Source organism: Macaca nemestrina, chromosome 5, assembly GCF_043159975.1.
Source record: "Macaca nemestrina isolate mMacNem1 chromosome 5, mMacNem.hap1, whole genome shotgun sequence".
In the NCBI taxonomy this organism is placed as follows: domain Eukaryota; kingdom Metazoa; phylum Chordata; class Mammalia; order Primates; family Cercopithecidae; genus Macaca; species Macaca nemestrina.
Genome location: NC_092129.1, coordinates 27,851,989 through 27,866,372, shown reverse-complemented (window position 1 = coordinate 27,866,372; position 14,384 = coordinate 27,851,989). Strand labels below are relative to the sequence as shown.

The following is a 14,384-nucleotide window of genomic DNA, read 5'->3' as shown; positions in this document are numbered from 1 at the left end:
AGCCCTGGCTTCTCAGTTTCCCAAGGTCACAGGGTATCCGATGGTTCCAGCACTTTCAGCTCTCAATGCTTACCTGCTGTTGGACTTGACAAAGTCCCTCACAACTTTAGCTGATGATCTCATCAGTCTGATTTCCTTTGGGAAATACCTATTGGCTGTCTGAGAGACTGATCCCCATCTCTCAGACTCCCCATGGTTTCCCTCTGCTTCCTCTTCCACAGACTTTGATTCCTTGTAGATTTTTGACTAATTTGTCTGAATACATAGGTATCTTAGGGTTCATCTAATTTGTTATAAATATTGTTCATGGTTTTTCCTGTCTACCTATTCTATCCATTTTGGGGGAAGAAATATGAAGGAAATTTAAGTTCTATAGTGCTATTATGTTCTCACAGTCCCCTAGGACAATTTTATCATTGTCCCACTCTCCCTGGCTTAATAAAGGATCTCAGCCTCTACACCCCCATTTTGCTCCTTGCACACTTAATTACTGAGTTTCAGTTTCAATATAAGCACTTATCCTAATGTGGCTCCACTTTTCATGTATCAGCAGGGTTAGTTTTTTGTTTTGTTTTGTTTTGTTTTTAATTTCCCTGGGACAGAAGGGACAATTCTATTTGAAGATTTCCTTTACCTCCTCTAAACCCAGTCCTTCAACAAAACGTATTAATTTTTGTTGCTGTGAGTGAACACTTTAGTGTATTGTCTATCATATCTTCAGAAGTATTAGTGTCGTTTTTAAGATTTTATCCACAAATCTTATTTTAACCAAGATTATTGTCTTTCTTTTTCTAAATTAAAAAACAAGTTATCTTACATCCCAGTTCTAGACAATTGTGTAAAACTAATTATGTCATTAAAAATTTAGCAAGTACTTCATCGTAGAATCCTAAATTTAATCTTTATTAAAGCAAAACAGATATATACAAACTGAAAAAAAAAGTCTTCTTGTAATGAACGGATTAAAGCTTATTTCAGGCTACACATGGGTGTATATATATTTGATATATGTGTGTTAATAAACGTATATATACATCCTATACATATATGCACACACACATATATGATTTAAAAGTGATTGTTTTTATAAAATGACTTCTATTTTGTTAGAGGTCACATGCTGAAATGGAATGGCAACACTACTGTAGTTTTTGCTAAACAAATTAGCACTAAATTCATAATAGACATACATATACAAATAGTATCATAGGGTAGTAGCTGATACCAGGGAAACTAGCTTCAGAAGTACCAGTTACCATCATGACTTAAAAGCTGAATAACTTGAAAAAAATTCTAGAACATTTTTGTGCTTCAATACCTTTATTTTAAAATTCTGAATAACAATATTCATCTCATAAATTTTGGGTAGATTAAGATAAAATAATAGAGTGCATAAATAGGGATTGGTATATAATAAGTGAATATTAATTGGTAACTATAAGAATGAGGATGATGATGATTATTATGTAATGACAATGGGTTACTCCCCTAACTAGGGACAGATTTCAGTTATTAAACTTTTGTGTCAAAATGCATGCAATTATTACATGAAAAAATAAAAAGAAAGCATATATCTCTTATTTTTGCTTGGATTTAAAACAATATCACTTTTTAGAGCAAGGGTGATTAAGTTCATGATGATTTTGTTTTAGGAGAAAAAAATGGAACTATTAACTTTGGCTGAAGCCTCCTTAATAGGTACCAGTGATCATACTCAGCACTCTGATCACCCTTTTTGCTAGACTCCAGAGAAAGGTTGTGTATAAGGTACATTTGGTGAAACATTTGTCACTGTTCATTATTAGACTTTGGGTCCCAGCACTGTGGCCTCATTCATTTAAAGGTGATGTTAAGTTGTTCTGACATTGCCCTCAAGAGAGCCGTGTTTATCCTGGGAGTGATGGGACAGACACTAACAAAGGGTAGCATACATTTATTGAACACTCCTGGCTTCACTGTGTGCTGCCTACAAAATCCCAAATATGAACTTTCCCTGCACAGTGTATTATTCCCTAGACTCAATTTTAATAATCTTCAGTGAGTTTTCAGTGTAGCAGTTCATTTTCTTTAAAACTCATGATTATTTTAAGTAATAGCACATATAGAAGGAGCATCTCACACCTGAGGACTAAAATAAACTGGCTGTCTAATGTTGCTTTGAACGACCGTGGGTTATTAATATTTCTTAGAAAAATGTAAACTCTTAGAATGTAATATTCTGTTAAACTGGTTACACACAATTCGGCCAGTTAGTTGAGAAAATAATTTGGAGCTTTGGGTATCTCTGCAGAAACAGAGAAAGGCAGTGAATTTTATAAAGGAAGAGGGCTGAGGAAGAATACAAAAATTCATGCTAAGCTTTTTTTTTTGCATCTATGACTAAGGATCCCACATGTTTACTTACGAGGATTTCTTGTAACTGCAGAAGTCAAAATAGACTGCTGGTAGAGATGAACATAGAGTAACTGCGCTGGTACGTATACATGCATTATTTAGGTGGCTTTGATTTATTTATAGTGTTTGCTAAGAGCATGCAGAGCAGACTGGACACTACACAGAAAAATTTTATGTTTAAAACTGAGAAAGACAAAATTAATCTATGCCATAAATGTGGGTTCTTCAAAATTTGCCTTCTCCCCAAATTTAAATCTCTTTTTATTCTTTTGCATATTCCCTATAACCAGCCTCCCATTCTCATATCAAGAAGCATTGCTTCTCCTAAGATTTACCATTCTCTATTCCTTTTTGATTCCATCCTCTCTTGCTTTCTCCCTCAATCATGTCTCTGTAGTTCTCACTGTAAGTAAGAGTTTCTCCTACCTCTGCCTATGAATATTCCTTTGTACAAAATTTTCCTTGCCCTTTCTGCTTCTCAGAGCTGTTGTCCTTTTGCTCCACTTGCATGTGCAGCCATTTCTGAACTAGATCTCCCAGTGATTTCTCTCCACTCCTCCAGCTTTAATTCCATGCAACCTGGATATCTGCCCCCATTTCTGCCCCAACACGCTCCCCAAATAGCTAACCTCAAGTTCAACACTGAGCTCCAAATTGTAAAGGTGAATTACCTTTTGCTCACTTCTCCCCTATTGTTAACCTCTCTGATGCCTTCCGCATTGTAGGTCACCTGCCCTTTTTGAAATGTTTTCCTCTCTTGGCTTTCATAATATAGGATTCCTTTTATTTTTCTGTCTATTTGCTCAGTACTGGGCTTCTGCTGTTTTTCCTCAGAGGCTGAATTCTTCCAACCTCAGCTCTCTTTCCTGCTCTTTTGCACTATTCCTCATTGGGGCCATCCAGTTTTGTTATCTACATTATCTACCTCTTTGTGGATAAGACCCAAAATTCTTCTGACGCTTAACCTATTTTTTAGCTCTGGTCACATATTCAATTCCTAACTTCACCCTTTGTCTGCACAAGTTTACAACTAATCTTCCTATCATAAACTTCTTCTTTCCCTTATCCCTCCACCCTCTCCATATCCCAAGAGAAGATTCTTCTCTTGCTATCTGACTTCTACTCTTTAGTCACTTAGACATAAAACTATGAATTCTACTTTGACTAATCGGTATTTCTTGTCCCTGACCCTAATTTTGTTTTAAGTCATGTAGGCTTTTACTGTTTCTCCTCTAAACCATTACATTCACTCCCCAACAGCCCCTTTTCTGACTTGTCATTCTTCCTTTTTATGTCCACTGACATTAAATTTTCCAAACTTTAAAATGATTGGGCCATGTATGTGAGAAACACTGACTATTTCTTCATAGCAGATTTGGAATAAATTCTACATTTCTAAGCCCAGGAGTCTAGGGACTCTAGAATCCAGGTATAAACTACATTTAAAAAGTTTTTTGGTGTCATCATTTTCTATACATATTGTAGGTATTAGCCCAATTGAACATTTCATGTTCCTAATACTGCTGCCTCCTAAATTTGATCCCATCATTCTCTTTTCCTGAACAATTCTTCATACCTCTAACTATACAATTCATTAAAATTGTTCAAAGTCCATCACCAGTGGCAGAGAGTCCATAAAAAACTCCTTTGATCTAAGTAAGAGGAAGTTACCATTTCACTCTTGAAACTACCTTGCAGTTATACTATCAATTGTCACATACTATACTATCTCGTACTTCAGAATCCCTTCTATTTGGTTGGATACTTTTTCATTTTATCTACATGTGACTGTAAATTACTTCTAAGTAGCATCCTGTTACCTTTTGGTTCCTTCAGGGCACTGAGCAAAGTGCTTTGCAAGTAAAGATAGTACAGTTTAGTGGAAAGAGTGAGGGTCTTGATGTTGAGAAAAGTTAGCTTCATGCCTTCTTTCAACACTTTTTAAAATGTGTTGCTTTAGGGAAGTTCTTTTCAAAACTTTGGGTCGCAAAGTTCTCTTGTAAAATCAGATATTTTCCCCCATAATTCATAGGGGTATTGATGAGACTTAGGTTAAAACACATATGTAAAATCTTGTACCTAGTAGAGTATCTGGCACAGAAAAGTATCTCATTATAGTTCTTATAGTTGTTGCTGGAAAAGTAACTTTATCTTAAATGAATAAATCATAGGAAACCTTCAAGGTAATATTCACTTTGACTGTAAAGCTAGACTGAAATTTAAAAAAATCTGTTTAAGATTCTACTTTTTATATTATAAACACACAGCCTACATCACAAAATATACATTATGAATTAATCTTTTATATGAAGAAGAAACTGAGATTCCAACTATCTATGAAAAATGCTGTGAATATGCTTCTAGTAAAATGTTTTGCAAATATATAAGGGTGTTGATTGTATTCCAGTTATCCAAATTTAGAAGTGGTGGTTTTCATAACTAATACCTATCCCTCTTTCCCTAACATCCATTTTTTTTTTTTTTTTTTTTTGAGATGGAGTCTTGCTCTGTCACCTAGGCAAGAGTGCAGTGGAGAGATTATAACTCACTTGCAGCCTCAAACTCTGCAGCCCCAGTGATCCTCTTGCCTAAGCCTCACAAAGTGTTGAGATTAGAGGAGTGAGCCACTGCATCCAATCTCACAACTTTTATTGTTATTGTATATTTCAACTCAATTCAAAATGTTTCTTCAAATGCAAAATTAGCATTTTCAATTGGCAGGCAATTGACATTGTATATTCATTTTCCACAAAATATGTAAAGTAAGGTGGAAATACAACCAGGCTTTTTCTCTGTAATAATTCTTACTTTGAGGAGTCCCATTTTGCCCTGTTTGTGCTCTTGCTTATATTTTGCATTATTTTATGTGTATTTCTGTGCCAGAGAAACAACATATCTTTCTTCTCAAGAAGTAACCTTTACTTTTCTCTTTTTTAAAAAATAGTTTGACATGACACTGGTTTAAATGCCTAGCAAACTTATTTTTTAATAAACATCTCTTCCTTTTGACAAGTTTATTTTTAATTATTTCCATGTGTAGTATGCTGGCTAGTTATTTATTTAGAATAGCCTTTTTTCAGAGGTTTCTCTAAAACCTTACATGACTTGAAACCAAATTTGGGTCAAGGACAAAGAATAGTGATTAGGCAAAGTAGAATTCAAAGTTTTATGTCTAACTGACTAAAATCAGGTGGATTGCTGTAGATTACTGAAGTCCCTGACATCCTTTCAAGCATTCCATGAAGTCAAAACATGTTACATATTGAACCTAAGTCGCTATTTATGTTTGCCTGCTCCTATACCTTCTCCAGAACCTAAATAACTTATGAGTATATCATTGCTCTAAGAGAGTATGTGTTTCAGATTGTTGTGTTTAGAAAATGCTGCTTTAATTTCTATTGTGGCAACTATCAATATATATAATTCATAAAAAAATGTTTTGGAGTCCTTAATATTTTAAGATTATAAAGGAATTCTGTGAAGAAAAAAGTGAAAGCCACTGCTCTAGAGAATAAAACGTAGACCCAAGATACGATTGCTTGCTAAGAATAAGAAATCTGCATTTTAGTATAAAATTTGCAAATTCACTATCAAGCCCACGTAATTAAAAATATATGTAATTATATACTATACCTACCATTTGGTACTGAGGCTAGCCTCTACGTTTTCTAATATACTTGGAATATTTATCAGCCAATTTTAATTAGAGTCCATATTTATTAGAGTCCATACACACACTCTCCTAAATATCAACACATTAAGTCTTTAAATCATCTCTGTCTTCAACCTTATAGAACCAAGGCCACCCTTGACTCCAAAGAGATGAAGACTTAACACCTGAACCCTGTTAAAAATCCCATTGGCCATGAAAATTTTGACCCATGGCTGCAGAGCAGTATTGGAGATAAGTAAAACTTTCAGGCAGAAAAGAGAGGTAATTTCTTACTTTTTCAGGCATTCCACTTGATCACAGAATAACATTTTTCTTAAGTATTGAAACAGACAGTTATATGAGATGAGGCAAATCATGGATTTTGGACAAAGGAGAAATTCCTTCAGTAAACCAAAAGATGCAAGGACTGCTTGACCAAACAAAATCCAGGACTTTCTATTGTAATCATTCTAATTTTAATAGCTATTTAAGAAACCTTGTGTCAGTAGGCCAATTCAATAAGTATTAAAGAGTTCTACAAAACCTAGTCCCTGATTAAAATGACAGCCAAACAGACAAGATGGCCCATTTTTTCATGACTCTTTTATAGTGCAGACAACTGCTTGGATGGGAGGATGGATTCACTGCTATCTCTGATTCCTCTGGAATCTGTTTCTATGTAAGTGAAGAATGAAATCTACAATTTGAAAGTCAAGATAGTACACTTTTATTCTTCAATGTTAGAAATAACAGTAGCTTACAGTACTTATAATGTTTAGGCAAGCAGAAATAAAATATTATGCTTACCTCTTCATTGTCTTTATCATTTTCAAAGAAAATTAAGTAACTTTTCATTGCCACTGAGGGAGAATAGATTGTTGGAAGTGCAGAGGGACACACTTAGCACCCCTTCTCATTCTAAGGGGGTTAGTGGAATGCCTCCTCCTTCATTTCTGTTCTGCGCAAGTGTGTGGCTCATGCATGACTTGACTCTGTCAGAGTCTGCCAGCAGGTGTGTTAGGCAACGTAATGCACGGGTACTAGAATCAGAGAGAAGTGGGTTTAGAATGTCATCCTCCAGAGGCAGTGATATGGTTTGGCTGTGTCCCCACTGAGATTTCATCTTGAATTATATCTCCATATCCCCACGTGTTGTGGGAGGGACCTGGTGGAAGGTAATTGAATCAAAGGGGCAGTCGCTCCATGCTATTCTCACGATAGTGAGTACGTTCTCAGGAGATCTGAGGGCTTTATAAGGGGTTATCCCCTTTTCTCAGTTCTCATTCTTCTTCTCCCTGTCACCATATGAAGAAGGACATGTTGACTTCCATTTCTGCCGTGATTGTAAGTTTCCTGAGGCCTCTTCAGCCAGGCTGAAATGCGAGTCAATTAAATCTCTTTCCTTGATAAATTGCCCATCTTTATGGTGTATGAAAACAGACTAATACAGGCAGAATGGCTTAGTGATTAGCAGCACCATCTCTGGAACCAGAATGCCATAGTCTTAAAAACCAGTTCCTTCACTTCTTATAGCTCTGAGACATTGAATCTCTCTGATTTTTAATTGTCCCACCTATAAAATAGAAACAATAAGAGTATATTCCTCACAGATTCTCTGAGGAGGTGAAAAGTGTTAACATTTATAAAGTGCTTAGAACAGTGGCTGGCACATAGCAAGTGTAGTATTTGTGGGATAAATTTCAATCCTCTTTCAAGAGGCCCTGATGTAGGCAGATTTGGATTATGTTCTTGTTCTGGCTCTGCCACTCATGAGTTTTGTGACCTTGGGCAGCATTTAACCCCTCTCTCCTCCATTTGTACAGTAGATTCAATATAAGAGTCCTCACCTAGGCCGGGCGCGGTGGCTCAAGCCTGTAATCCCAGCACTTTGGGAGGCCGAGGTGGGCGGATCACGAGGTCAGGAGATCGAGACCATCCTGGCTAACACGGTGAAACCCCGTCTCTACTAAAAAAATACAAAAAACTAGCCGGGCGAGGTGGCGGGCGCCTGTAGTCCCAGCTATTCGGGAGGCTGAGACAGGAGAATGGCGTAAACCCGGGAGGCGGAGCTTGCAGTGAGCTTAGATCCGGCCACTGCACTCCAGCCTGGGTGATAGAGCGAGACTCCGTCTCAAAAATGAAACAAAACAAAACAAAAACAAAACAAAACAAACAAACAAAAAAAAGAGTCCTCACCTCGGAGGTTCCAGTGAGCCAAGATCGTGCCATTGCACTCCACCTTGGGTGACAGAGTGAGATCCTATCTCAAAAAAAAAGTCCTTGCCTCATATGGTTGTTGTCAGGATCAAACGTGTTAACACATATGAAATAACTTAATAGGGCCCAACACGTAGAAAGTCTTAAGAAATATTGACTATTTTGCCAGAATTAGAAATGATGATGTCGCAGTTTACCCAGTTTTGCCCGTTAACTTGATGCATATCACTTCTAACCTTTTCAGACATCTTGCCAACTCTGTCTTGTTTCCTACTAAGCATTTGCAACTTCGTGACTGGCCTAGCACCACGGTTCAACCCATAGAAAATTGAACTTTTCATTATACCCAGCAAATATCAATGTCCCCTAGGGATTTCATTGTAGTTGGGAGTGGCACCACTGTCTTTCTCCAGACTCAGATAACATATCCTAATATTCCTTATAGTACTAATCTCTTGTGCTTACTTGTATTTAATTCTATTTCATTCTTTTGGCAAAGCCTTTTTTGTATTTAACTCCTTCATTGACTCTTACTTGGAGAATGTATTGTTTCTGTGCTATTAGAATACTTTCCAAATCATTCTCTGCATTCACTTTCTCATGCTCTGGTCTTATTTATTTCTACCAATTACATCTCTAAAACATTATTTATCTCTTGAGCAACTTTTACTAGCTGTGAAATTCAGTTGAGGGTACTTAGCCTGATGTATAAGATGTTCCACATGATAATCTTATCCAACTTTTCCAAAACATTCCCTCTACTCTCTGAATATCTCTGTCTTTTGCTGTCTGTAGCCTTTTTTCTTATTGTTGCCCTCACTTTAATTTTGGCATCTCCTTATTCAAAATATTACAAGTCCCATTTCAAATTTTATTTCCTTCATTAAACATTTTCCTGACTGTCTGTCCCACAAAAGTAGGTCACTCTTTAAAATTTCATTGGCACATTTGACATTCCTTTCACTGCCATGATTCTACCTTTTCAGAGTCAAATATTTGTTTTGTAAAAACTACCACTCACTCAATGTGCAAGTTGTAAGAATACGCGGACAGTAAGTGCCTTATTCCTTTCTTGAATTTTATTCCTAGTTCAGTAAACTTTTGCTGCTAAGTCACTTCCACAGAAATTGCATCTCTATAGCAACTGTCCTAGGCTTGACTTTCTTGTGCTTCTGTCTCCTGAGCGATTGACGTGTGACTCAACTCTTGCCAGATTTTATCACTTATAGCCAGTTGATGCTGGATCAGAATACAGAATTTGAAGACACGGAGGTCTTCATTCCTTCCACTTGTATTTATTTTTCTAGTGGTAATAAACAGACCCAAAGAATAAGTTTCAAGTGTTCTATAATCTACAAAAATAAAATATATGTTCCTTGTGGACATGGATTTTGCCTCATTTTATTTTTTTACAGATCTTTCGTAGAAATTAGTAGGCTCTTATTACACAATTAAGATATTACTTGATTTGTTTAGGAACTGAAATCATTTTTAAAATATACACATTAAGTTATTTCACAACATCATGTAACAGTTTGTACTGTTCTATTATTTATAGCTGTTGATTAAGCAGTTCAAGACCATGGTCATTTTATCCAGTGTTTAATCTAATTAAACATATGTTTAAATATTATTTAAAACTGATCAGAACTAAACTTTAATAATATATATTAAAAATATTCTAGTAATTTTCATTCTTTTTCTGTTATGTTCTTCTACATAATAACATTTTTCTATAAAGGTCACATTGCCTTCCTATTAGAGGAAATTTGCATGCTGACCCTATCTTACCCGTTTTTCATTTATTAGTGAACAGTTGGTATGCAAAATCTAAATAAAAAATACAAAACTGACCTTCTTTCAGATAATTTCAAATGTTAAAAATTAAAGCATAATTCCATTATATTGCATTAGAATTACCTGACTTAAAACTACTTCCACATTATTCCAATATGTGCTTGTAAGTTGAATGCAGAAAAGACCAAGTGATTTACACAATACAACTTAAGAGTCATTGTATACGTATTTGAGCTTTAGTTCAAATGTAGTATCTTCCTTTCCCCACTAATTTATTGAGGTATAAGTGACAAATAAAAATTATATATATATATTTTATATACAATATATTTTGATCTACATATACATTATGAAATAATTACCAACATCAAGCTAATCAACATAGCCATCACCTCACATAGTTACCACCATTCTGTGTGTGTGTGTGTGTATGTGTATGTGTGTATGTGTGTGTATGTATGTGTGTGTGTGTGTGTGTGTGTGTGTGTGTGTGTGGTGAGAACATTTAAGATGTACTCTCTTAGAAAGTTTCAAGCATACAATATACTTGATATATATTTGGATATATACCCAGAGGTGAAATTGCTGGATCATATGGTAACTACTTCTTAAATATGTTGAGGATGACTATTGTCTAGTGGCGAAATAAATAAATAAATAAACAAATTTTTGAGGAACCTCCATACTACTTTCCATAATGGCAATATCAATTTACATTCCCATCAACAGTGTAGAGGAGTTCCCTTTTCTCTTAAATCCTCACCAACACATCTTATTTGACTTTTTGATAATCACTATTCTAACAGATATGAGGTGATATCTCATTGTGGTTTTATTTCATTTCATGATAATTAATAACATAAGGCATCTTTTCACGTGCCTGTTGGCCATTTGTATAGTCTTTAGAAAAGTGTCTGTTCAGGTCCTTTGCTCATTTATTTGTTTTTTTTTTGCTATTGAGTTGTATCAATGTCTTGTATATTTTAGGTATTAATCTCCTTTTGATAAATAGCTTGCAAATATTTTCTCCCATTTCATAATTTGCCTTTTCATTTTGTTCATTTTTTCTTTTGCTGTACATAAACGTTTTAGTGTGATGTAGTTCCAATTGTTTATTTTTGCTTTTGTTGCCTATACTTTTAGTGTCAGATTCATAAAATCATTGTGAATACCAATGTTAAGAAGCTCTTCCCCGACGTTTACTTTTAAAAGTGTTTCAGATTTTACTTTTAAGTCTTTAAATCAATTTTGAATTGATTTTGGGGTGGTGAAAGATAAAGGTCCACTTTCATTGTTTTGCATATAGATATCCAGTTTTCCCAACAGCGTATATTGAAGAGACTATATTCCCCCCATTGTTTATTCTTGGTACATTTTTCAAAGATTAGTTGACCCATGTATATGCATGGGTTTGTTTCTGGGCTTTTTAGAATTGTCGAAGAGGCTCAAATCTAATCAATCTGCTAATAAATTGTGTGGGTAGACACCAATCTCTTTATCTAGCCTGTATGTGTGAATCCATTTACCTTAACTTTCCTAAATTCTATAAGTGATTATGATTTTTGCAAGGAGCTTTAGGAGTCAGAGGAGGAGGGAAACCTGGGGGTGGGTGTTGGAGGTCACCATAGGCCTTTTCTCTAAGTAACCTTTGCCAGCCTGATTATCATAGTGCAGCACTCATCATTTTCTCCACATCCTCTCTCCATGTCAGAGAAGTGCCTGTTTTGGTCATAAAGCTTTTATTTATGGAGACTGTAGGTGCTGAGTTTGTAGATTCAGGGATCTTGTGACTCTTAAAAACCTTTAAATACAATACTTCCTCTTTGTGAAAACTGAAAAATTGACTGTGATTCTATGTGCCTTTTTTCTGTACTCTAGAAGATGTTGAAGATGTACCCGCTTCAAAGAAAGCTAAAGGTGAGTTTGCTGTCTTTGGATCATTTACAAGTTTTCTCTCAAATCTATAAGGTTTTTATCTGTCTTTATTTTTTTCCTAGCTATTCTTGATCTAGTCCTCAGCTTTTCTAGGCAACGTTTACATGGTAGGCTTATTTTTAAAACAAACAGCTTTTTAACTTTATTTAGAATATATACATCTTTTCACATATTAAAGACTCTAGTTGGGTATTGATTTATTTTCAATTATCAGATGCATTTATTGGCCAATCTACGGGAATAATACTTCAAAATCACTATTCCATCAAGAATTACAAGAATACCATGATTTTACCAAGAAGACTTGACACGAGTCACCTATATTAGCATCACCATCAGGAAGGAAGGAAGGAAGGAAGGAAGGAAGGAAGGAAGGAAGGAAGGAAGGAAGGAAGGAAGGAAGGAAGGAAGGAAAGGAGGGAGGGAGGGAGGGAAGGAAGAAAGGACGGAGGGAGGGAGAAATGGAAGGTAGGACTCAACCCCTGCACTCTTCCAGCCCAAGCCAGAGGACAGGCAATCAGAAAAACCTGCAGTCTCCAGATATATGACCTTCATAAAGTTTTTCCAGGACAAAATTTCTCCATCTGTAGAGTGAGGACTTCAGCTGACTTGATTTTTGTTCTGAAAGGTTCTTGGCTTCTTCATTATGGTCTGGTATTAAAAAAGGTATTATCTTAAAAAAAAAAAAAGAACTTTTATTTTAGGTTTAGGGGTACATGTGTAGGTTTGTTATATAGGTAAACTCGTGTCATGGGGGTTGGTTGTACAGATCAATCGTACTCTCCATTAGTTATGTTTTCGGATCCTCTTTCTCCTTCCTCTCTCAGCCCTTGCATAGGCCTCAGTGTCTGTTGCTCCACTCTTTGTGTTCATGTTTTCTCATTATTTAGCTCCCACTTATAAGTAAGAATATGCAATATATGGATTTCTGTTCCTGCATTAGTTTGCTAAGGATAATGACCTCCAGCTCTATCCATGTTCCTACAGAGGACACAATCTTGTTCTTTTTTATGGTAGCACAGTATTCCATGGTATATATGTACCACATTTTCTTTATCCAGTCTACCATGGATTGGCATTTAGGTTGATTCCATGTCTTTGCAATTGGGAATAGTGCCACAATGAATGTATGTATGCATGTGTCTTTATGATAGAATGATTTATATTCCTCTGTGTATCTACCCAGCAATGGAATTGCTGATTTGAGTGATAGTTCTGTTTTTAGCTCTTTGAGGAATCACCACACTGTCATCAATGTGGATATTCAGCTATCCACAATAGTTGAACTAATACACACACCCACCAACAGTCTGTAAGTGTTCCCTTCTCTCTGCAAGCTCACCAACATATGTTTTTGACTTTTTCATAATAGTCATGCTTACTGGTGTGAGATGTTATCTTATTGTAGTTTTGATTTGCATTTCTCTAATGAGTAGTGATGTTGAGCTTTTCTTCATACACTTGTTGATTGAATGTATGTCTTCATTTGAAAAGTATCTGTTCATGTCCTTTGACCACTTTGTAATGGGGTGGTTTGCTTTTTTCTTGTAAATTTGTTTAAGTGCTTTATAGATCCTGGGTATTAGACCTTTGTCAGGTATATAGTTGGCATATAAAAAACAAGTATTTTCTCTTCCACTTCTAAATTTGTCTGCAGGCAATAAGAATTTGCCTAAGCATTGTTCTAGCCAACAAAGTATAAATTCTTTGCCATTGCCCAAAATTAACTACAATGTGGAAAATAGTGCTTTGAGAAAGACACACAGGACGGGTACCTTATGAAATAAAAGTTAAGATTTACACTTGAATTAAGATACTTTTCTGAATGCTATATATATATAATATGTATAATATAATATATATATATATATAAATTGAATTAAGAATAGCCACCCTAATAGGTTTTCTACTCATAGACCAGTGCTTCTAAAACTTTAATGTTCGTACAGATCAACTGTAGGTCTCCTTAGAATTAAATGTCTGAGTTAAAACCTAAAAATCTGAATTTATATGAATGAATCAAGTGATGCTGAAACTACTGGTACATAGATCACACTCTGAGGGGAACAGCTCTAGAACCAATTGAAAAATTGATAAGATCTATAAACCTAACTTTCTATGAAACACACACACTAACATACATATACACACAAACACACACACACACACACACACACACTCTCTCTCTCTCACAATCTCTCTTACTATTTCAATGTTTTATAGAAAACCCCCCAAAACCCCATTCATGGATACTAGTTAAGAACTTCTAATCAGAAGAAAGGGATTCAAAGGAATAGTTCCAAGTTATCCAACACTACATAAACTTGTGATGTATATTGCTACAGCAAAAATAAATAGTCAGTGAATCAGATGTAAAAAGGGAAGAATG

At 35.5% G+C, this 14,384-nt stretch overlaps 1 protein-coding gene across 22 annotated transcripts in view; it reads left to right on the top strand.

The window, feature by feature from the left end:
- The window catches only part of LOC105465538 (triadin), a 408,157-nt gene that overhangs the window by 389,728 nt on the left and 4,045 nt on the right, over nt 1-14,384 (top strand). For 17 of the 22 annotated variants that reach the window (XM_071096392.1, XM_071096399.1, XM_071096381.1 and 14 more), the window contains one exon: nt 11,939-11,977. The exons of 2 other annotated variants lie outside the window; for them this stretch is intronic. In XM_071096392.1, the coding sequence (XP_070952493.1) occupies nt 11,939-11,977 (39 nt within the window). The remainder of the gene's footprint in view (nt 1-11,938; nt 11,978-14,384) is intronic. 3 more of the 22 variants (XM_071096387.1, XM_071096388.1, XM_071096384.1) reach the window with 1 other exon arrangement.